Raw genomic sequence first — 24,117 nt, forward strand, 5'->3', positions numbered from 1 at the left:
CATCTATTAAAGGGGCGCCGAGACACACTGTCTCAAATGAGATCGGAGCCTCTCAAAGGTGACTTGCTTTGCTCGGCTGTGATAATGGACGGGGAAGCTAATGACAACACAAACGATGTGTTGGTTTCCTGGCACTCTGCTCGACGCGGGGGACTGGGGGAAACCTGGGGGATTCTGTTTTTCTTTTTTCTTTCTTCTGAGACACAGCCTTACCCTTGAATAAAAAACAAGATATTCAGTATAACAGGTTTATTAGCACGAGTGGATGTGTTTTAAGCTATTCGTGGCTGCGACATGCAGATGTTGTAACGGGAGCCGGCAGACTCCTGGGGGGAAAAGATCTCTATCAGCAAAGAGAAAATCACGCCCTGTTTGAATTGCTAATGAAAAAAATCCTTTCATGGTGCCGAGCAATTATGGTTTATGAATAAATAGCCGCGAGGAAATATTGCCTGGAGGGCTGAAGTGTATATATTGTGTTAGTGGCTCTGTTATTTTACCGACTGATTCTCTCTCGACTCAACTTTAATGTCCTCCATAATATAGAGTGAGACATTTTTCTCCTCACACTTTTACGATTTACAGCGTTGGTTTCCTCTTCAGTTGTTCAGTCAATAAAAGTCCTGTTTCAACATGTAGAAGCTACTTTAAAATGATAAATTAATAACTGTTGAATATGTGCATTCAGGTCATCGGGTAGAAGTCGACCTTGGTGCCTCGGATCCATACGGAAATGTCAAAAGTAATAAGACACCAGTGGCCTCCATGTCAGGCACTGAGTATCTGCTGAAACGCTCGATAAAAACGAGCCAAGGCGCTTTTATTGGACATTTGCTGCGCAAGTCACCTCCGTATTTAATGCCCTGTAGTCAGTGATGGACTGTAACTGTCTGGAGATTGTAAACAGCCTCTGTGACCGTCACTTCTCTTGTTTTGTTTTGTTTGATAAATTGGGGCGTAGTGACACGGACAGATGAGCATTTACATGTCTGTACGCAAGCTTTCCCAAATAAAGACCTCATCCAAGACAGGATACACCTACACGCCGGCACACACCGTCCCTTTGACAGGAAAAGGTGTGCATAATTAATATTAAATTTATATCCATTCATCATTTCTTGGCAACTTAGGCGACAGCACAACAGACTGTAAATCCAACACTGATACATTATCACATGAAATTATTATAGCAAATGTGCTGAGAAACAGGTTAAAAGTCCAAGCAATGAGGTGCAATATCAGTAGTCATTAAAATTAGAATGAATTAAAATAAAAGTAGAACTACATAGTCCACATATAAGGTCCTGAAGGTTTATGCTCAATCTCCTTCTAGCTCTGCTTTGGTCTCCACCACCTTATCTTTGTCTGCCTTTTCTTTGGTGCTCGGCCGATAGTGTATATTGGATACCATGTTTTTGAAATTGGTTTGCTGGTTATTGTTTTTTTTTTTTTAATGAGCTTAAATCACTGTTTGCATACACCAATCAGCCACAACATTATGACCGGCAAGAGAAGACAGGAGAAGTAAAGAGTATTGACCTTCTGGTGACCATTCATCATTCATTTGGACCTGGTATTCACGTGTACCACCCACCTGGACCCCACCCCAAAGCAATGACACTCCTTGATGGTAGTAGCCATCCCCAGCAGGATGCATCCTGATGCAGACACACACACAAACACAGTTTTGGCAGAACTCAACAAACATGAAAAACAGCACATGCATCCAGCCCACCAGCTGCAGGAGTAGAGCAGCATGTGAAGGCAAAGCCTGTGGTTTGGAGACCGCTGGCTTTTCAGACTTGTTGACACTTGTCATGTTTGGCCCGTCACTCAACGTATAATAACCTACAGCATTAAGTTTGCCTGGCCAGTTGGTGCCATAATCTTCACTTCCATTCTCGTGTTAAAGCAGCTCTGCACTGTTCTCTCAATCTATGTTGAATATCATTGAAGCAGTAAGATATGTTGGATACGCATCAGCGCCGACACAGGCAGTCTGCCTCAGAAAACAAACAACTGTTCCCAGATTACACTGAATGTTATTTCAAGTTATTGTATCGCAAATACACACAGATTTCTGTTTCCTGGAATTTGCGCAGTGTGGCTTGTTTAAAGAAATTACGTTTTAGTGTCTGCTTATCTGGCTCAGTCTTCCTGCACAGCATCATACCAGCCACACACCAACTGTCACTGTCTGCAGTGTAAATATTAGCACGATTTCCACCCTGGGACGCCAGCTATAAATAGAGTGCAGGAAATCATCGATGAACAAAAACCTGAACGTCTGCGTTGGCTTTGAATCTGAAGCATGCAGTAGCGCGTGTCCGCAAAATAACCTCAGTGCTAATCCCATTTCGTTCTCCGGACACTTCTGAGGACAAAACATGCTGCTTTAGAGTGGAAAAGATAACGCAGTTTTACCAGCGCGTTCGAGAACACCGGTTTGATCTTTGCTAATTAATGATTCATGGAGCCTTCGGAGGACGGTTTATGATGGGAGGGTTGAGACCCGCGATTTGCATAATGACTGCAGTCGAAGGCAATTAGCAGTCAGGACGTAATATTCTGTTTTATCGAGAGTTGACAACACCTGGGTGCACTTTGTATCGATTGAACAAACAAGATGGAAGCAGGCAGCAACCAAAAGCGAATGTTGAAGTGACTCACCCTTGTGAGTCTAAAGTCTCATTCAAAAAAATCAAGCCGTCATTGTTATGTCATTAGCTTGTGCGAAGACATGCTCGTTAGGGTCATTGGGGATTCTAAATTGGAGGTCGTTGTGAGTGTGTCTGTCTCTCTGTGATAGACTGGACACCTGTCCAGGGTGCACTCAGCCTCTCGCCCAGTGACAGCTGTGATGGGCTCCAGCGTCCTCACGACCCTCCAGAGGACAAGCATTTATAGAAGATGAGGATGAGAATGAGAAGTAGCTATTTGGCTTCACGTTGACCGACCTGATTGATACGTCTGGTCTGAAGTAAAGATATAATGTTGTCGTTATCATCTGTAGGCAAAACTGTTTTCAGCTCAGCATAAGTATATTTTTTCTTTAGTTAATTAAAAAAACATTTTTTTTTTTGTCACATGTGTTTTCTTTACAGAGCCACAGTACATGATGTTAGTCACTCGACAGACTTCACACTTCCTCCATATTCACGGTCACCCCCGAACGGCTCCCGCTCTGCTTTTATTCTGTTTGTCCAGTCATGCATATTCTAGATACAGCTCACATCATCGTTGTGATTAACAGTAGACACGGTGTTAGAAGTGAAAGCAATCAGTGAGGGGTATGTTAAGAAAGAAATTATACTCAAAGAGTCGTGCTAGCACGTACTCAATGAAGGACCTCCGGGGAAAACGGTTGATTTGCAGTATGAGCCCGTTCTACTCCAGAGAATTATTTTAAATAAAAGCTGGAATGGATTTTCTAGGTCCGTGAACCTGGTGACTACATGGCAATGAAAAAAAATAGACCCAAGCAATTTAAATCTCTTTATTGGTTCATTTTATTTATTGCTTCTGCTTACACTTATATTTTTGAGCAGTTTTGTGAGCAGATAATGAAAAGCACAAATGTGAAATGTGATTCAATCAAATTTCTCCCTTTTTAAGAGGCTTTTCAGAGCTCTTAAGAACGTTTTAATTGCACAGTGATGTATCGATAAGTTAAAATATGGCCCTATTCACATTGGTGAGAATAGTAAAGGAAATGATGGCAGTATGAACCAGTCCAAAAGCTGTTTTCAAGAGTTTTAAAATTGTAATTCGTTTTGAAATCAGGTTTAGTCACATGGGAAAGGGACGTAAATCGAAGGGAGACTGTGGAGCAACACCAGCCTTCTCCTCCAATAGTTTGTCGGGATAAAATGTGAAATGTAATGTGAGCTCAGCTTAAAACGTGCGTTCTTGTGCCTTTTCCACCAAATAAAGAAAACCCCTGGTTCACCCTCAACTTTCTTTGTGTTACTATCTATTCATTACTGGAGGAAACCACTCTAGTCATTTCCTGGAGGTGTTTGCTCCTGTTCAGTTTGTCTTTTCGTGCACGGTTGATTATGAACATTGCTCAACAATTATGTTTATTATTTAGGTTAAAGCCATTCTTCAAGCAAAAGCCAACCTTTAAAAATGGACATTTGTTATGACTCACTGCTTTTATTAGTATTTTTATTGTGCACAAAACAACCTTTAACGCGGTTGTGATTTGTCAGGATTTTCTGGAATCTGATACGTGATCGACAAAATAAACATAATATTAACAAAATAAACTGAGGTTGCAGTTTTAAAAGACCCCATATATACGGTAAATTATTGTCATGAGAAAATGCCATCTTTACTAAACCTGCATTGCCCTGTCATGGTAAGGAACGGATGCAGCACACTAGGATGCCTTTGTATAATGTGCTCTTAGCATTCTTGTTAAATTAGGTTTGTGTCAGTGGAAGGACATCGAAATGCAGGGAATCAAAATTGTGGTGGTTTTAAACTAGTGCGGTTTCTGTGGTCTCCTCTGGCCCTCTGAATGTGTGGGATCCTTACGTGCCGCTCTAGTTGAGTGGGTGAGGTAATTCCGCTGTTATTCGAGCGCTTCATGCGGTTTGTACCCTTGTTTTGATGCGCGGCCAAGGTGTTCAGTAATGCAATTTGCAGGTACCGCCCCCCCGCCCCGACGGAGGCTGCGGTTGCTTGGCAACGTCAGCTGTTTGATCCCGTGATTCCGCCTTTGTTGTTGTTGATGTTGTCGAGGAGCAGCTCGTACCGCGGCCCTGACTCGGAGCCACCTCGCTGCCCGAGCCCCTCTAATTGGCCGGTGCCTTTGAAGAAATGAAATGTGTGAAGAAGGTGTTTTGATTGTTGTGTGCTTTCAGTCACAGTCGGAGGAGTTGAAGATGCACAAACCGGGAGAGGTGAGTTATAGTGCAGATTTTAAAAAAAGAAGGCAGTAAGAAGATCGTAGGCTTGAATGGAAAGGCTTAGCTTTACTTGGTTCCCCCCCTCAAGGCAGAATCAGGAAACCAGTTACACCCCCCCACCCTCCCTCCCTCCCTCCCTTTCTCCCACACACCCACACCATCCCAGCCCACCATCTTCCCTCAATGTGCGGCCTATTTTCCCTGTCAAGGTGGTGTCCTAGATTCAAAGTTCCATCAGATGAGTAAAACAGTGAGGCATGTGGAGGATGGGGGCGTCACTGGGGTCTCGGAAAGCGAGCTGAATGTTTCCTTGCTCATGTACACTGTTGCTGTGCCCGTTGCATTGGACTCAAATCAAGATGCTGTTTAAAAAGAAAAAGGAGTAATGGTCTATTTACTGACCTGTGGGGGAAAATTGGAAAAAGGAATGCTTTTCTTATTTCTGCCCTGAAACACACACTTGTTCACACAATTATCTCCGATTACGTTGAGGAAATTGTATCTGTGATCGCGCCCTCTCCCGCTCTGTTATTCCCACGTGTGTGTCTGTGAGCTTCTGTTTGTGTTATTAATTAACCGTTAATGTAGGTGTTCGGCTAGGGCAGAATACACATGGGTACGAGTTCGGCTTCTCGCTGCAAATTGAATTACTGAGCGTGGTGCTGTAAGAGACAGCTGGAGCTCGCCGCATGTAGCTCAAGGCGCGCGGAGCACATGGCACCTATTGTGCTGCAACAGCACCTCCCCGAGTCAGACACGCTGCTGTGAAAATGCCACACTCGTCGGAGTATTTTACAACATCTCGGGGCAGTGGTATTATAACTATTATCTGAATACACTTGAGGCCCCGTGCATTAAAATTACTGTTGAATTGCTCCGTGGTTTCGTTCTAATGCATAGTTTCCTTTTTGTCCCAACCGTGAGGTCTTTGCGCGAACGTAACCACATCAGTCCTCCTGCTGCAATATCCGGGCTGTGAAAGTGTTGCCAGGCATCAGTTTATTAGAGATGCAAACGTCATCAGCGCACCACCAAGGCCTCACTGCCTCCCTAATCTTGTTTTGTGCTTTTTTAAATTAGATCACCTTGAGGAGCAGTATCTCACACTTAACACACACACACACACACACACACGTTTTCTCGTCTCACACGCGAGCAGCATCTGTGCACGCTGGACTCCTCAAATAAAGTTCACGAGTTTTAGTCTTCCTGAGGATTTTCTTCAACATATTCAAATCCAATTAGCCGCCCTCCGCTTGTTCCTGTCACTCTTATCGGCCCCGGCCCCTCTGTAGGCTCACGCAGGATTTATTAAAAATTTAAGCGCTCCTCTTTTAGGGGGATAATTTATTGGAAACCCTGCAGCATCAACATAAAGCTCTTTAATAATTCATGTGTGTAGCCTGGTGGAGACACAACATGGATGTAACACTTTGTAGCGCTGTCACACTTTTCCAGAACTTCAACCAATCTGTTCACTATTTGATGCATTGCAGCTTGGAATGACCAACATATTGAAAGACTGACCGTGGACAAATACTGTCTGATTGACAGTCATTCACCCCTACTGTCCTCACAGTTGCTACATATGTCATGATTTCCATTCTGACACAGTTCATATGCAGCTTACAGGTCCAGCTTTGGGAGACTGGCTCAAAAACCTTAAATCTCCTGAACAATCTCTCATTCCATACGTAAATAAACAAAAGGAGACTTCTTATTTGCATTGGAGTTGTTGATTTCTATGCTGCATTTATGCTGCATATAGCTGGGTTTTGACATTTCCTGCTTATATCTTTTAGGGTCTTCTTAAATATGTACATGGTGGCAAAAGCTTGGAAACTAAGGCTACAAGCTCAGATAACCAGTGTGCTTGGCCGTGCTACAAGTCATGCTACTTGTAGCTAGTAAATTCCTGCAAAGCAAAATCAGGGCAGGACAGACCTGCTAAACCCACCGCTGAAATAAAGAGGTTAGTTTACCTTGAGACAGCAGAAACACACAGTTATTATAATAATAATAATAATAATTTATCCTGCATTGATCCTGCTTTTTGACCCGTCCATTCGTCCACACAGTGGTGTCTACAGTCAGAGCAGTGTGCTGCAGTGGGGTCGCACCCGGGGAGCAATCTGGGGGTGAGGTGTTTGCTCAAGGCATCTCAGCCACAGACATGAGGAGGGTTCAGTCCGTACCCTGTTTGGCCGAGTGGCTCTATCCATGGGGCTGAAAACATTGACTTATTTCATGTGTTCTGGGACTGCCCCATCATTTCAAAACACTGGGAAGAACCTAAGGTGAAAAAAGTCATGGGAATAATGATCCCCTCAAAGTTTGAGGCCGTATATCTGGGGTTAAGACCAGGCACTGTGAAAGGGTTTATATATTGTCCTTCTCGGTCACGAGGAGATGGTTTAAAAAAGATCCTCCTTCAGTCAAGTGCTGGAACAAAGTGGTCCGAGATATTTTTGAACTCGAGAGACCAACATTAATTCTCAGGCTGGAAAAGGATCAATCTGAGAGTTTATGGAACATGTGGATAAACTACATTAAATACTACTTATTGACAATATACTGGGTAAAATGATAAAGAACTTGTTTTGACTCCACCCACCCTGTTCAGTTTTCTTTTCCTTTTTTTTTCTTTCAGTGTGAAGCTTTTGGAGTTGTTCATGTATGCACAAGGCATTCTTCATTTCTTGGACACTATCAATCGATGCTATTTTCCTGTCAAGCCTTATGTCTTGTACATATAATGTATTTTAATTTGTTGAAGTTTGACCTTGACCTACCATTTCTCAGTTTTGCCAGTGGTCCTGGAGTGCCATGTCAGTGGGATAGTTGTAAATGGTGTAAATTTATGTTGTCTTTGTTTTTTTTGTTTTTTTAAACCTGGTTTTGATTGTCATTTGGGGGTGGTGGTGTGTGTATGAGGGGCCAACATGTATATTCTGTTTTTCTGAATGAAAACCAATCAAAAAACATTTAGATTTCAGTCTCATTCCTTTGGTTTAGTGCTCTACATCTTATACAGCCATATGTTTTGAAAGATACCATCAATATAAATCTCTGCCTCCTTTCCCGTGGTCGTCTTTGTTCTTCGTGAGTGAAATGACCTTCCAAACATGGCGTGCCGTATCTAATTAACGTCTCCGTTAGATTGTTTGTCTGCAGACGCCTGAGAGCCTCTGCGCTGTTATTTAGTTGAACCTGACCTTTGACCTCCCGTGGAGAAGGGAAAGGTTGGATGTTTCCCTCAATAAAGCCATAAAGGAGCACTCTCGCAGGCTGTAGACGGTAAACGCATTACTTCATGCATTCCTCCCTCATCCAGAAGAGTCGAGCGACCTGCAGTACGCTGCATTCACATTTAATAATACAATTTATTTTTCTCTTTATCTGAGATTTAGAAATGGCCCCCCACGTTGTGATTGAAGATTGGTTAATAATTCAGAGTTGTTGGGCTCAAGAGGGGGGGTTTTATTCGCCTTCACAGCTGCATGGGGTCTGCCAGTGACAGATGGCTGAGCCCGTGTGAAGCATTTAATGCCCGGATAGCCCGATATTACGTTGGACACTCACACGCCTTTGTCAGCATCACTCACTGGACTCCGATGTTAAATCATTTTTTAGCTGGCTATGCATTTATTGTATTTTTAAATACAAGAGAGAATGTTTCAGCTGCCTCCCTCCCCTAAGTTTGTTACATAGTTTTGTAAGTTATTCCTCCCCTGCTGCTCATCCATAGGGTGCCCAGGTGTCACCGAGAGATATTTTCAGCTCTCTGCATGGGGTGCGGCCTCTCCCCCCCCTCTTTCACAGCGCCTGCAGCAGTCAGCTCGAGGACAGCTTGCTGCTACCTGTTGGAAATCACAGCAAAACAAGACATGGCAGACACTGTGTTGCGCTTTACCTGAGGGTCTCTGTTGGAACTAAGCAACTACAAAAATTCTAACTTCTGTCAGAAATCTTCTGTCAGTCTTTTAAATGAGTATTTAAAGAAATGTGACACATTAGAATTCCCTCTAATCGAGTTAAATGCCTGTTTAAGTGGATTGTGACATGTTCATGTATTAGATCCATTCACACGTATGTAAAAAGATGACATAGATATTCGGCACTCGTATTTAGTGAAGCAGATTTCCCCTATCAAATCATTTGATTATGTGAAATTGTTAAGGTGTACTGAAACATTTTATGTCTTTTTGTTCAATCAGAGCTGCCTGAGAACTGGACGGACACCAAGGAGACTCTGCTGGAGGGGATGGTGTTCAACGTGAAGTACCTGGGTATGACTCTGGTGGGGCAGCCGAAAGGAGAGGACATGGCCTCTGCCGCCATTCGTAGAATCGTAGCCACGGTGAGTCACTGCTCCCTTGAATCTAAAGAGCCTTATAATGCTTGTTATTATCAGCTTTGACATTTCATGCTCCAAGCTTCAGAAACCTTGCTTGCTGCACTGTAATTGGAAACGTTATACACTTCCTGGCCAAAGACAAAAGTTGCACACTCTGATATTTTGTTCGAGCGCCTTTAGCTTTGATTACAGCAGCATTCGCTGTGGCGTTGTTACGGTTGAATTAATTTTTCTTGAGATCTTGTTTTGATGATGGGAGAGTCTGACCACTGACCACACAAAGCCTTCTCCAGCACATCCCAAAGATTCTCAATGTTGTTAAGGTCTGGACTGGACTCAGTGATGTCTCATTGATGTAAAAGCCTTTTCATTCAGTTTATTCAGGTAGTCAGTTGACCTCACCTAGACCTGAGCAACTACAGCAGCCCCAGATCATAGCACTGCCACACAGACTTGTACAGCAGACACTAGGCATGATGGGGCATCACTTCATCTGCCGCTCTTCTTACCCTGATGCCCCATCACTCTGGAGACTGGAGTCAGTCTGGACACATCAGACCACATGTCCTTCTTCCATTGCTCCAGAGTCCAATCTTTACGCTCCCTAGCTAATTGAAGCCTTTTTTCTGGTTAGCCTCACTGAATAGTGGGTTTCTTAGGGCTACACAGCTGTTCAGTCCCAATCCCTTTGGTTCCTGTCATGTTGTGTGCATGGAAATGCTCTTACTTTCACTATTAAACATGAGCCCTGAGTTGTGTTGTTTTTCTTCTATTTGGTTTCACTGAACGTTTTAGTGATAACCCATCACAATCAATCAGGATTTTTTTCCAATCAGATTTCTTTCTCGGGGGCGATGGTTCCCCACTATCCTTCCAGTTTTTAATAATGCATTGGACAGTTCTTAACCCAATTTAGTAGTTTCTGCTTCAGTCTCCTTAGGTGTTTTCTCTGGGTGATCCATGCTAGTGATTTGACCCTTCGCAAACAGACTTTCCATTACCACAGGATGTGTCTTGAGAAGCTACTCACTGTATCAGTTGGAGTTAAATAACTTGTTGTCAGCTGAAAGGTAATCGCCCGTCCAGAAATACAGTACCTACTGGCTTCGTTGAATCCAAGAAGGAACTTTCTTTTTTTTAGCTAGTGTGTGTTGTGCATATTATTGAACTGAATATAACATTGTTAGAAAAAAACTTACGTTGGCAAGATCAGAATCAAGAGTGACAGCGTAAAGATTTCAATTGTAGTGATGCTTTTTGTAAAACTTCCCATGTGAAACTATGAAACTAAAGCCTAAAACTGAGTATTATCCAATTGGTTTAAAGGGGAATACTTGTACAATTTATATTTCATCCATTTTATTCTAAATGGATTTCTTTCACTGTTTGTTTTTCATCGATCAGTCTGGTCCCACAGTGTTTTTTTAAACACTCATTGTGATTCAGACGTTATGTGAAATATTTAACTGCCCACTGATGTTACTTTTAATCTATGCTATTCACCTTCAACTTCCTGTAGTTTTGCTTGCCCCGCAGTTGTACATGTGTTACGTCAAGGTCATTATATCTGCATTGAAATATAACAGCTTACCCAGGATTATCAAAGGTTGCACCCGTGCAGCTGTCCAATCTGTTATAAGCCACACGGGAATGTTTTAAAAAACCCCAACAGACAGTTTTATTTCAGCGAGTCAGTCTGGAGACATGCAGAGAGCCCAGTTACTGGCATGTTTTACACAGACAAGCTTGTATATTATATTCATGTTTCTTCCACTCATTTCCTCTCACACACACACACACGCAAACACACCTATTCACTTGACGTGCCCAACAATGAGAACGTCTAATCTGTTGGAAAGAAAAAAAACAAACTGCTCCTCAATTAGAGACTGAACCGAGCCTAATGGCAGGATTAAGATTCAATTGATTTACAGCCAAAGACAAAAAGAGAAAGTCAGCTGTCTCTGTCTGTTCCCTTGGAAACCAATCAACCTGAATGGGATTTCTGAATACATTTGTGGCTTTTTCCATTTGCTACATGGTTTAGTCAGACATGATAAGACAAGACAGGGGGAGCGAGCATATAGAGAGAGCCTGAACTTGGCGTATCTCGGGCTGACAGATTGGTTTTTGCCTGGTGGCATGGCACTCGAAAAACGACAGCAGTAGCTGTAGCTGTAGCTGTAGCTGCGCTTCCTACACGAACGAGTTGCCACAGACAGCGCAGAGTCCTCTCCGCCGTGTTAGAACGTTTTTTAGTCTCATACTCTAAGCGCTCTGGGTCTGAGCAAAAATCTGCTGTTCATTGCCACCATCTCCAGGGCATTTCCCTTCCTACTGAAAGCCATGGCACCGTTTCTGTTGTCCTTGAGAAGTCCCAGTTTTTGTTTAAGCAGAAATCGCACCCCTTTTCATCCTCAACCTCCCTCCATCGGCCTTTATATCACCTCTTGCAGGCTTTGAACGTAAGAACGCTGTAAATTAGGAAATCGATTTGAAATTGGAAATTAATTCCCTCCTTTCCCATTTCCTCTCTGTTCACTTTACTTATATCTTAACCTGACGTCACCTGACTGAATCTAAAGTTGCTATGTAATGGCGGGGTAAGGGGGTCATTGTCACTGTCGATAGGTGCTCTCACATACCACAAGCTCAGCACTAAGGCTGTATTTTCTGAAACTCCAGATGGTGCAGAGCGGCAGGGGGAGTCCGTGGCTGCCAGCCCGACCTCGAGCACACGTTCCGGGCAGCACATTGCAGCTCCCCCCCCCCCCCGTTTTGTCGCCTTTTATCAATTCGCTACATTTCTGGGGCAAAACGGGCTACTTAATATTGCTTGGCAGTGAACTGTCGCGGTGGAGTTTTCTTGGTGTTTAATCAGTAAGAAGATCATTTTCTATTTATTTCAGACCGACAGGACAAGTCTGTGTAAACCTAAGGCTAGAGTTGCTCCATCTGATATTAATATGTGTTTTTTTTTGTTTTTTTTTTTTATCTCCACAGGCCAGGGCCAGCGCAAAGAAGTTTCGGAAAGTAACACTGACGGTCTCACCGAAAGGCATCATAATCTCAGACACGGAGACCACAGACCTCATAGAGAACGTCTCCATATACAGGTAAATATTTAGACAGAGCGGGGACCTCGAACCCATAAAACATGGCGATCTGGTCCGTTGGTCCACGTACCAGAATAATTACTATGACATTATGTTCCCTAGTAGCCTGGAGACCGAAGTTCCCCCCTCCCACAAAATTGTAGTGGGGGAATTCGGGTCTGGTCTCTGATTGGTTGCAGGACTGTCCTCGATCATTCATTCATTCATGTCATTCTCTTGATGCTGACATCGTCATTGAGAGTGCGTTAGCATCTTCTCTGCTTAGCTCACTGCTCCACCACTGTGTCTGTGCAGCTTCACAGAGCTGGAACATGATGGCTGAGTTTAAATTGGAGAGTTGGACGTGTTGTAGCCAAGCGAGGCAAACGCAGCCCAGTGCACAGACTAGATTAGATTCATGTTCAATAAAATACTCTTCAGATCAGTACTGAGCCATTCAGGGTGGCTCATAGTTATATGTTAAGAATCTGATATCTTCTATGTAGGTCATTTCCCTTGTGTTCATTGCTCGGGCTTCTTGTGCAGCGTTAAAACCAAGCAGCCTCCCGCTCAGAGCCGAGCTGCGAGTCTCTTGATTGATCGATTCACTGGAGGAGCCAGTAGCGTGAGGCCAGGACTGGGTCGCCGGAGGGGAGTCTGTTACTGTCTTTTCCTTTGTCAGTGAAAACTCTGCGTGTCAGCACCGTGCAAGGTTTCATCCGAACAAATGAGCAAAGTGTGTGCGCTTGTAGTGTGATGTTTGGCCGGCCTCCCATCTCTGCACTCTGTAATATAGACCAGGCCTCGTGTCATTGAGGATTACGGTCTAAATATCATATGGCTGGGCAGCGATGGAACAAGCTGCGATACAGATAGGGGACGTGTGTGCATGTGGATGGATGAGTGTGTTTAAATGTGTGCGCGTGTGTGTGTGTTCAGGTCTACCTCCCCTTCTGATCCACCTTATCAGCTCTAACAGACCACAGGACAGGGGAGGCAGTCTTGTCTTTGATCTTTTCTCTCCTCCTCCTCCTCCTCCTCTCCTCCCCCCTTTCGTTTATACCCGCTACAGAGAAATCATTTTCCTGCTCATAATATTAGCTCAGAACTCAGGCTAACTAATTGCCCTCTTTGAAACTCACACCTCCGGTCTTTGAGGACACTGAGTGGGAATGACACGGAGAGAGTTAAGGGCCACATGCAGCGCCTGGGTTGACTGAGGATGGATTAAACCCCCACCTCCTTGCAAAACCCCTTTCCCCCCCTCTGCTTCCCCTTCCCTTGTATCCTATTTCTGTTGCACATAATCCATTTGTTGGCCAAGAAAGCAAGTGGAGGGTGAAAGAAGCGGGGTAGTGTGGCTGGAAGAGAATGGATCAATTCAACAATGTGTTTATTGTGCAAAGCAACAACGGACGTGTGCGTATATCTGCACATATGTCCGTACGTGGACGCACCTGGAGATGCGCAGTGAGTGTGTGTCTGTTGAATTAATCGTGCGTTCGCACTTACTGGAAGCTGTGCTGTTTCCCCTGAGGGGAGGCTTAGTGATGGATAGAAAACAGACAGGAAGAGCATTGAGCACTGGAGATAGGATCCCCGCACCCATGACCCTGCTAATGCATCCATCCACATCCACATCCACATCCACAAACAGAGCAGTATCAGCCCGTATCAGCGGCACTTACGTTTTCACAGTTTTTCGTATTCATCAGCCTTGACAGTGGAGTCGGTTCTTGACAGCTCACTTTACAGTTCATCTCATTTGCAGCATCTCAATCACTCAGATTATCATCAGCACGATGCCTGATCTTAAAGCATGAGCGCGTCTGCCTCGTGGTGCTGCCGTTTGTCGCGAACTGATGGCAGGCCTTACGCTAAGGACCGCACGAGAAGGGACTGGATGATATTCTTCCACAGCCAATGGATTTACTGCCTGGAGCAGATGTGTCACTTAACGTCATGTCACCAGCGTTAATCTTAAGTAAATGCACGCAAGAATATTTTATCAAGACTGTGGGATATTCTCAGATGATGTCTACTCCAAACAGAAGCACTTGTGTGTGGTCGGACGCGTCTTCACCGTCTTGCTGAGATACTGATGAGACAGCGTCAATGACTCTATCAAATATGATATAAAAAGTCACATTTGTGATAATTAATTTATAAAAAGTGACAAATGCACAAAAATCATTTAAAATAAATATAAAAATAATCCCACGCCGTACTGTGATTGACAGAAAGAAAGCAGACACACTTAAAGAACTGTTAAAATAAATAAATAAATATGGGTAAATTATGCATTGAGTAAATTAATAAATAAAGAAAAAAAGTGATTAGAGTAAATATTACAATCTCAGTAAAACAGAAATATCAATTTAGGTGACAGTTTCATACTTTAATTCATACCTACATTTATTTTTAATATTCTTGTTGATGCCTTTTAAATAATTCATTTATTTCTGTATAATTTTCACTAAGTCCTGCATAGTTTTTCCCACTGACTCAAGTCTTTGTGCTAAGCTACGCTAACAGTCTTCGTCGCAGCTCTGTAGTTAAAACATAGACCGTGTCATTCACCAAAATGCCAAATTATCATTTTCAACATTATTTATTTTAACTTGCACAACACTGAGTCACGCACAGATCTGATCTACACTTGCAAATGAAGACGTGGGAGTTTGATTAAATGCGGCTTTTTACCGGATCCGTAGTCGATTGGCTGGCTTGATTTTTTATTATTGACATTTCCGAGAGGCTTAAAATAATGTATCAAGCTGGTTTGCATCCAGGTATCGAATGCTGATGCAGTCCTCTGTGTTACTTGTCCTTTTTTGAAAACATCCATCACTTAAAAACAGACCGTGATGCTCCCAAAGAGCAGAGCGTCGTGAGGTTGCTCAGCCTCCATCTGGGCCCGCGTTGCTGATTCACATTCTCACAAGGGCTCCCGGCGAGGAGCCGGCATATCAATCAGCTGAACATACGGGTCAGGCAAAGGAGAGCTGGAACTCTGACTGACACCCCACCTGGTAACGATGCACGTTGCTCTGGCGCACCGTTACATTTGTGAGATGTGTCTGTGGCATCGTCGGCGGCGGCGTTCGTGAGAACATTTGACGTTGTCTGTTTTCTGTCTAATTGTTTCGAGCGGTTGTTTTTTCCCTCGCAGCACAAGCACGCTGCCTTTTTTTTTTCCCCCTCCATCATTCCACTCTGGTTGAAAGTTGAGCACGAGTAGCTCATCGCCGTAATAAGAAGCACGTGTTTTGTTCGGCGGGCACAGACAGTCTGAGGCTTTGAAGTTCCATTGAGGCTTTGTACGGTTAATATTTAAATATTTGCAATGATCGCCGCCCTCCCTCTGCCTCACAAATACCGGTGCTCTACACAGCGCAGAGATCAAAGGCTTGCGGTCCAGAGAGCCCCTCTGGAGATATGATGCAGACTGACAGCTCGGCTTCTGTTGTTCGAGCTTAGAGGAAAACTCTGTGATACTGTCAATTATTTTCCTCCCGTTGTTCCTTCAAGCCGAGGCCCGTCTCCTGAACCCCATCCGCTGTGTGTCAGGTTAGTGGCAGTGATTAAAATGTGCTCCAGTCAAAGTTTTATTTATTTATTTATTTTTTTCAGGCAACTTTTAGTTGAAGAAACGTGTTTTTGCCTCTCATCATCCAGTCCGGTGAGGTCTCTTTGTCTGAAAATTTGTATTATTTGGATCATTTTAATTACAAATTTGAAGGTTATTTACAGAAGCGTGTTAAATTCATATTTATGGGATTCGCTGTTGTTGTGGTGCGTGATTATCACGTTGCTCGGTGTGGACGTGCTATATTGTGCACAGCTCAGTCGTAGATGCATTACACAGGATTTGGGGGTGCTGGCTAGTCAGACGTGCACTGTATGGGCACTGACCTATTTGCTCATTTCGCTCGCGGCATAATGCTCTGGAGGCGCTAACAGCATATTGTGAATAATGAACAGATTTATGCTTTGTCAAACCGAACGGTTTTCTGCAATAAACACTGTATTAAAAAGAAGTTTCGAGTTTAAATAGAAGAATTAGAGCTATGATCAGTGGCCGCTGCTAAATAACCTTTTATGCAACATTTTTTTTTTCCACAGCTGCTTAATTATTTCTGATTACGACAGCCGTGTCAATCTTTGCAAATTATGCGCGAATTCATTCATTATTCATGGGTTATTATTAAGATTCGTGCAACAAACATGTCGAGGCCTGAATAATAGTCCGCTATTATTATAAAAGTTAGAGCTATTCAGGTTGTAGGTCGTTCGAAGTGGCTGTTATAAAGATCAAGACGGGTTCCGTGTTCACAAGATGCGTGACTTTGGTTATGTAAAGTGTTATTGTTGTTCCGTCTTCTGAAATAGGTCAACCCTTTCAACTTTTTCCTCTGCTAATTTTAACGCATTACAAATATAAGTTGGAGCGCGCCGGGGAAGACGGGGTAAAACACAGAGCAGGGTGTCCTGGGCATTGCTATGTGGGTCATGCATCAGTGGCGCAGGCCCCGCAAAACAATCCGAGAGAGGGATGCGAGCGTTGGCGATTTCATGCTTGTTATTCGATAAATTACTTCATTTTTAGTGCCCACCCGCTTTGAAGTGGGGCGGCAAATGAGTCTGCGGGTCCTCTTTGGATACAGTTTACTGCTGTAGATTAGATTGTGATCCACAGAGGGATGAATGCAGCCGCATCCGGGCTCGGCTACACTTCGCTGTAACTGGCTGGTGCAAACAACCTCCTTCGCTCTGAGTTGTGTAGCAAATGATGGCCGGGAGGCTGGTTTATCTTTGAATGGCGCTGTGTATTTTCCCGAACAGGATAGTGTAGACGCTTCTCGTCGGTCACAGATTGGCTCGCCACAGGCAGTTCGAACACAGAACACTCAGTGGCTGGTAACAACAGGGAAATATATGAAAGAGTAGTGAAAAATATGAACCTAAACAGGAACGCACGCATGTTTTAACGGGGACGATTATGTCGTTATTTAAGTTTTCAGCACTAAAAAGTATAACAAACACACTCACGTGCTTCTCATTAACAATTACACAAATCCCAATGCATATACACAGATCAGCCACAACATTAAAACCACCGACAGGGGAAGTGAATAACGTTGAACATTTTGTGACAGTTCCATGTTCTCCTGGGAGAAGATGTTACTCAGACATGTAGCACTCACCTAGACCAGACCAGACACCCCCACCCCATAGCAACGACACTCCATACAGGAAAAAAAAAAAAAAAAAAAAAAAAAACGGTTTAGGAACAACTCAAAAAAACATGAAAAACAGCACAAGGTGTTGACCTGACCTCCAAATCCACTAGATCCCAAACTGATCAAGTATCTGTGGGATGATCCACAGAGGCCCCTCCCCTCAACCCATAGCACCCAAAGGCCCCCACTGATAAAATTCTGTTTTTTTTTGGAGGCACAAGGGAGACCTGCACAATACTTGGAAGGTGGTCCTAATGTTATGCTGGATTGGTGCATATTAACATCAGTTGACAATAGTTGTATACTGTGCTGTGTCCTCACCTCAGGGGCAGCTCCAGTAAACTGCCAGTGGTATGTATCTACTAGAGTGGGTGCCCTTGAGCCAGTGTTTTACTCCACCGTGCATTGACAGGCCCTGATGTGTTCTGTTCCAATACAAAAATAACTAAATAACTTCAGAGTCGCTTCCATAATTAGTCCTTGTGCCGCTGAAAATAAAATGAGTATTTTTAATTACAGAGACGAAGGTCGAGTGCATCATTCACCGCGCGTTTGCTCGTCTGTTTAAAGCAGCGAACACGATGCACGCCGCCGGTTCAGGTAACAGCCTCAGACAGACACAGACGACGGCTCGAGATCGATACCGTTTCAGATGTCCTGCATAGACACTCGCAGAGCAAATCCATCCTCTGCGAAACACCGTTCAAGCTGTTGTTACGAGAACAAAACAGCGCGCCGGGCACAGTCCAGATTGGCTTTCGAGATAGCCGTCGAAAATCACAAGGCCGTGGCTGTGACTGGGTTCGCAGGCAATTGGATTTTTTTTTTTGAAAACCAGATATTAGATGCAGGAGAGATTCAGTGCGACTGCTGGGAACGAGGTCTCGAGTGCAATACGGTCTCGGTGGCGATCAATTCATAGCCTGAGACATTCCATTTCCCGCTGACAAGAGAAAGAAGATATTTCTACAAAATGTACCTGCACCACAGAGAAATCCTTCAGTGGCTGTTAAGAAGCTGCAGTGTATTATGTAACCGTCAAAGATGGTATTTCAGAAATGAGCAGTTGCATAGAGCCGCTTGCTCTAGTGGTTGATCTCAAGAGTTTGAGGATTAAAGAGTTTAATACGGTACAAAAACATATGATTACATATGTATACATACATATGTTTCACTGCATGTACATTATCAGTCCATCTGACTAAGAATCTCAGCGTTTGGAAAACCTCAAACCCACAAAGCAATATTTTATCCTCGTTATTCATAAAACACGGGCTTCATCCGAAAAGTGAAGTACCTGCAGCTTCAAGCATCTCTTATTGATGCCGCTGCTGCTCGCTCAGTCTCCTGCTCCACTGGCTGTGGGACGAAATCATAATATTCATGACCGCCGCTCTCGTGCCATGATCGCTGCCGCTTATGCATATGCAAAAGCTCCGGCACAAAGGCAAAGTTACGGCCCAAATTGACGTGTGCGCTGTGTAGCTCACCTTAATGCGCGAGGGTTGATTAGCGGTGCGCTGCGTGCCCTCCTTTGTTTTGTTTGTGGACACTTGATTAAAAATCTGTTCCTACCTGCTGCCAGCATTTATCATTGTTATTCTTTATAAATTGGCATGTATCGGGTGAATTGATGAACTGAAATGATAATGTATTTTTATTTATTTATTTTTTTTTTGTGTGTCTTCCAGAATCTCCTACTGCACAGCAGATAAAACTCAGGATAAGGTGTTTGCTTACGTTTCTCAGAGTCAGTTCAGTGAGACACTTGAGTGCCACGCGTTTCTCTGCCAAAAGAAGAAAATCGTAAGTGTGATTTTTGTTATTCATACCCATTTATGTGAATATTTAGACAGATGTTTTAAACAGTGTTAAAAAGATGCTGTTAGACTTCTGCTGGAGGGTCCATTTATTTCATGTTTAACAAGCTGCAATAGAGAAATCAAGGAGTATGAGTGTGTGTGTGTGTGGAGTGTGGCTCCACCTTGTGGCAGCTTTATTAAAAGCATCACAGCTTTGCTGAACGTTATATTCATGAGAAATAAATGAGATCTGTCAGCTTTTATTTATATTGTGTTTTTATACTTGATGTATTTTGTTGTTTCCTCCCTCCAGGCTCAGGCTGTGACGTTAACGGTCGCCCAGGCTTTTAAAGTAGCCCTCGATCTTTGGGAGAATGCTCAGGAAGGTGAGTCTCTTGAATAATGAAGAGTTGTATTTGGAATATTCTGTGAAATTTATACATAATTAAATTAAATAATTTAACTGGGAGTTCTGTTAGTTACGTTACATCACGGCGTCCTCACAATCCGCTCTAACTCCTGCTACGTGGATTTCATCATCACGAATGAGAAAGAGCCAAACACCGTTTAGTTTCCCGGGGATTGGTTTTTAGAATATTTTCTCTGTTCACAGATAAAAGCAAGAAGTCCAGGACCTGCTGTTCCTGTGCAGCAAGCCACGGGCAGACAGAGACAACAGACAGTCAGTGCGTTCCAGCAGGTAACTTCGTTTACGTTTTCCTCCCTCGTCCTCCGTGTGTCTCTGCATATTGAAGAGGTGTGATTGTGTTGCTGGAAGGTTGCATCACTGAACATCTGCATCGTGAGACCATTCATTACAACGGAGATGATTTTTATTTTACGAAGGGTTGCGATAGAGAGAGTATGATTTTGAAGTTTAGGAATAGCTGCTCACAGCTAACTTTTTGTTTTGTTAGGTGGATGTCTAAGTGAATATTGTGGGATTTACACTTATTTACTAAGTTTTCACATTTAGTTTTTTTGTATAGAAGCTATATGTGCAGAGCCTGGCTGAGCCTTCTCATCTCTCTGTCAGTAGAAAAGCTGATGAGCACACGTTAACCTGTTCCCTAAAACTCAACTTTAATTGGACTCATTTTGAGGAATTAAATACGATTTCTTAAAATAAAAAAGCTGCTATGTAACAATGACAACTGATTTCCATTTTGTACTTCTGTCAGTATGAAGATAAAGATCATGTCATTACAATGTGCTGAATGACTAAAGAAAGAAATGTGCCTGTCCCTGAGGTCTGATTAGTACTGTGACAAAGACTGTGACTGTGGCTGTGACAAACCGTTATTTGTTGTAGTCAGCGAAGTGAAACCTTCATTCGATACAAATTTAGAGCACATACTTTCATTGTCACTAGTGGAATTTTTTTTTCAAACTAAAGTCAGCTGCGTTATGACTTTAAGTGACTTCTCCAGTTATAGCCTCCACACTGCAAAGAGACTCATAACTGTGTAGATGAACATACAACCTTTAACACATTACTTGACACTAGTCACTTCTTACACACTGAGGACAACTCACCTAATTATCTTCCACTCATTAGTCACTCAAGAAAATAAGAGATTTTAAGCCCCTTCCAATGACTGTGACACTTAAAGGTTAGGATCTAAAGGCCAAAGTGCTTCTTCGAGGGTCAAAGATGGAACAAAATTAGACTTTTCCCTCAGTTCAAACTGTTGTTAGCTAATAACTGGACTTCCTGTGGTTATTTCAATTAAAATTTGCTCCACTCTCCTTGGAAAAACGAAAGTCAGGTGACAAGGCCTCGAGGACCTTTGCAGTGACTCGGGTTGGAAAGTTTTACAGAGATTAATTTATATTCTTCCTGTTGTGAGCATCACGGTCTTGAGGTGTGAGGTTTCACCTCTGTGCCGGAGACTAAAAAAAAAAAAGCTGACAAGTCTCTCTTCCTCTCCTTTCTGTTGTGCGTCCGGATGTTGCTCTGTCCTTTCCCTCTCATCCGTCTCCCTCTTTGACTTTATATCTTGTCAGCGTCTCACCAACACCTGCCATCTGCCGCAGATTCAGCAGCACATAAGCCCGCTGGGACGGAGGAGAAGCTCCGGAGGCCCTTCTTCTCTGCTTCGCTCAGCTCGCCCTCGCCTCGTAGTAACCCCTCTCGAAGGCGACCAATCAAACATGACTCCTGGGTAGGTCGCACTGTCAGCTTTTTGATGATCGGTCTGACTGTGGATGGTGGAGCAGAACTTTAAAATGACTCTAAGATAAGGGCATTAAATTAACTCACAGTAACATCACTGATAAAGAACACTTCCTTATCTCTGCTTAATAATGACAGTATTTCACCCACAGTGGATGTGAAAAAACAGAATGACTCAAATTTTTGCATGACCTCATACTGCGTGGAAACTCACCTATCAGGCACAAGATTATTAGGAGAAGTAAATAACACTGAACATCTCGTGACAGTGCTGGGAAACTTTTGGCATTTATGTGGATGTTATTTATGCTACTTACTTACAAAAACTACATTTTTCGAGGGCCATTCAGTGAACAGCTCTAGAACAAGCCTGATCCACAGAGGCCCCTCCCCTCAACCTATAGGACTCAAAGGCCCCCACCAACAACATTCTGTAGCCAGACACCACAGGACACCCAACCAGTAGTTTTGGAGGCACAAGGAATAGCTGCACAATATGAGCAAGGTGGTCATGATGTTATGCCTGATAGATGAATGTGGTCATGCTTAACAAATGTGGGATACGCTGCAGAGTAGAAAATAAGATTTATTTCACATTCACCATGTACCGTCCTGGGTGACACTGACCTCTTTTATGGTCCAGATACTTTAGGTTTACTGTGAATTAGATAATAAATTTACCTTCAGTGTCACGTAAGCTTTTTTTCCTGCATTCACCATTCAGGGGTTCAATTACAGATGAAGTTACATCTGTTGAACACTAGGTGGAACCATATTCATTTGAATTTCTTCCCTACAGCTGGATCTCATGCTTTTAAATCCCACTTTATTCATTGATGCTCGTTTTCCCCCAGTCTGATTTTCCTTTTATTGGAAGGAATTATGTTTTAATTCAGTCAGATTGTAATGACTAGTTCAACTCATTCCTTAATACGTTCCTCTGTGACTGTTGCTGCAGTCGTGCACTAGATAATGAATCCATATACTCCTCTGTAGGTTTATAATTTGAAGCTCTTCATTTGTGTATTGATTGATGCTGTTGTCTCAACAGGATGTGGAGGATGGACTCGAGGATGCGTTCTCAAGGTAACCTCTTACACACTCTCTCTGTGTCTGCGCGTCGGCTGAGAAAATATTTTTTAATTTGCTGTAGGAGATTTTTGTATAGCTCAAACATTTAAACTTAAAATTACCTCAAGAATACAGAAACTAAGTCTCAATTGTAGATGATGACATTTACATTTACACCGAGGGGAGTGGTCAGCTGTTAGACATATGAGACTCTAATAAGAAACCTGGTTCACACGTTGACTGAAACAAATTGAGGAACAGACATAAACAGGGGCGTGTGATAACAGCCCTTTTGTGTACTGTGTTTCATGCCATGACCTAAGATAGAGAGAATATTCATGAAAACAACTGTCTCACACTTAATAGATACTTTGCTGTACAAAGAACTAGTGACTCCTTTCTAATTTATCATAAAGAATGACTGTAGTGACTGTAAAGCTCGCAGTGGGTTTGAGTAAAACGAGGCAGTTTAAAGTCAAGCAACTGTCAGCTCTAATTAAAGAAAATAAAATCGTATTTCAGGTAGCTACAATTGACTTGAACTTGTGCGTTTTGTCCAACCCTAGTGTTACGTGATGAAAGAGCCCATTTCTGAATCCTAAACCAAAAGTGATTTGTATTTTTATGTCTCTGCATCTTTGACGTCCATACCTGGAGGCGTTTTGTTTTCAAGTTGTCCGTTCTGCTAACCCAGTTGTGAAAGGCGTATGTCGGAAACACCTTGAGGGAACTTCTTCACATTTTGCACACACATTCGCTTTGAGTCACGCATGAAGAGATTATAATTTACTAGTCACTGGTTAAAGGTCACTGTTCTCTTTGGACAGACATAAACTGAAACTTTACTAGCATGGGCCTACGGCTGCAGTAATTTCACCTTGAAGCACTGGTCAAAAAGAGATAATGTTTTAATTGTTCAGGCCGAGGAGGTTGCAGCTTGTTGTAGACTAATGTTATGACACCAATTAGAATAATTACAGTTTGAAACGCCAACTGAAATATACAGTGCGTATATTTAAACTGCAATATTAATTAATTTTTTAAAAAAGCCACAGACATAACTTACAGAGAAGATTCTGCTACGTTATTTTGTTCATTGTAACAAAATAAAACCTTAAATCTGTCTTAACTATATAACTATGGACTATTTACAAGAGATTTCAGTCGTATCATAATAGCCACAGAATTTAATTCCGAAAGAATGCAGTTCCTCAAATGTCCACTTGAGGGTGGCTCCAGCTATAAGATGTTAGAGCCTAGTACAAAAGACTGCTAATTTCCACATTCATTACAACTGTATTGAATGAGGGAAAACGTTATATAATTCACCCGCTTACATTATAAATGCAGCTTAGCTCACACTTCTCCCATTTACCCATTTTTTTTGGTTAGCCAGGACTTAGGTGGAGACTTAGGTGGAGTGAGCCTCTGCCAAGTTGGTCACACAATGTGCAACA

At 42.8% G+C, this 24,117-nt stretch overlaps 1 protein-coding gene across 5 annotated transcripts in view; it reads left to right on the forward strand.

Annotated features, from left to right (window-relative positions):
* Positions 1-24,117, forward strand: part of si:dkey-71h2.2 (low density lipoprotein receptor adapter protein 1) — a 42,751-nt gene that overhangs the window by 11,600 nt on the left and 7,034 nt on the right. For 3 of the 5 annotated variants that reach the window (XM_047574314.1, XM_047574311.1, XM_047574312.1), the window contains exons 2-8: positions 9,134-9,276; positions 12,277-12,389; positions 19,303-19,417; positions 19,727-19,799; positions 20,027-20,113; positions 21,421-21,578; positions 22,641-22,675. In XM_047574314.1, coding sequence (XP_047430270.1) covers positions 9,134-9,276; positions 12,277-12,389; positions 19,303-19,417; positions 19,727-19,799; positions 20,027-20,113; positions 21,421-21,578; positions 22,641-22,675 — 724 coding nt within the window. Of the gene's footprint in view, positions 1-4,773; positions 4,911-9,133; positions 9,277-12,276; positions 12,390-19,302; positions 19,418-19,726; positions 19,800-20,026; positions 20,114-21,420; positions 21,579-22,640; positions 22,676-24,117 lie in introns of those variants that run through there. The other 2 variants (XM_047574315.1, XM_047574313.1) reach the window with 2 other exon arrangements.

Source organism: Mugil cephalus, chromosome 21 (genome assembly GCF_022458985.1).
Source record: "Mugil cephalus isolate CIBA_MC_2020 chromosome 21, CIBA_Mcephalus_1.1, whole genome shotgun sequence".
NCBI classification, from domain to species: domain Eukaryota; kingdom Metazoa; phylum Chordata; class Actinopteri; order Mugiliformes; family Mugilidae; genus Mugil; species Mugil cephalus.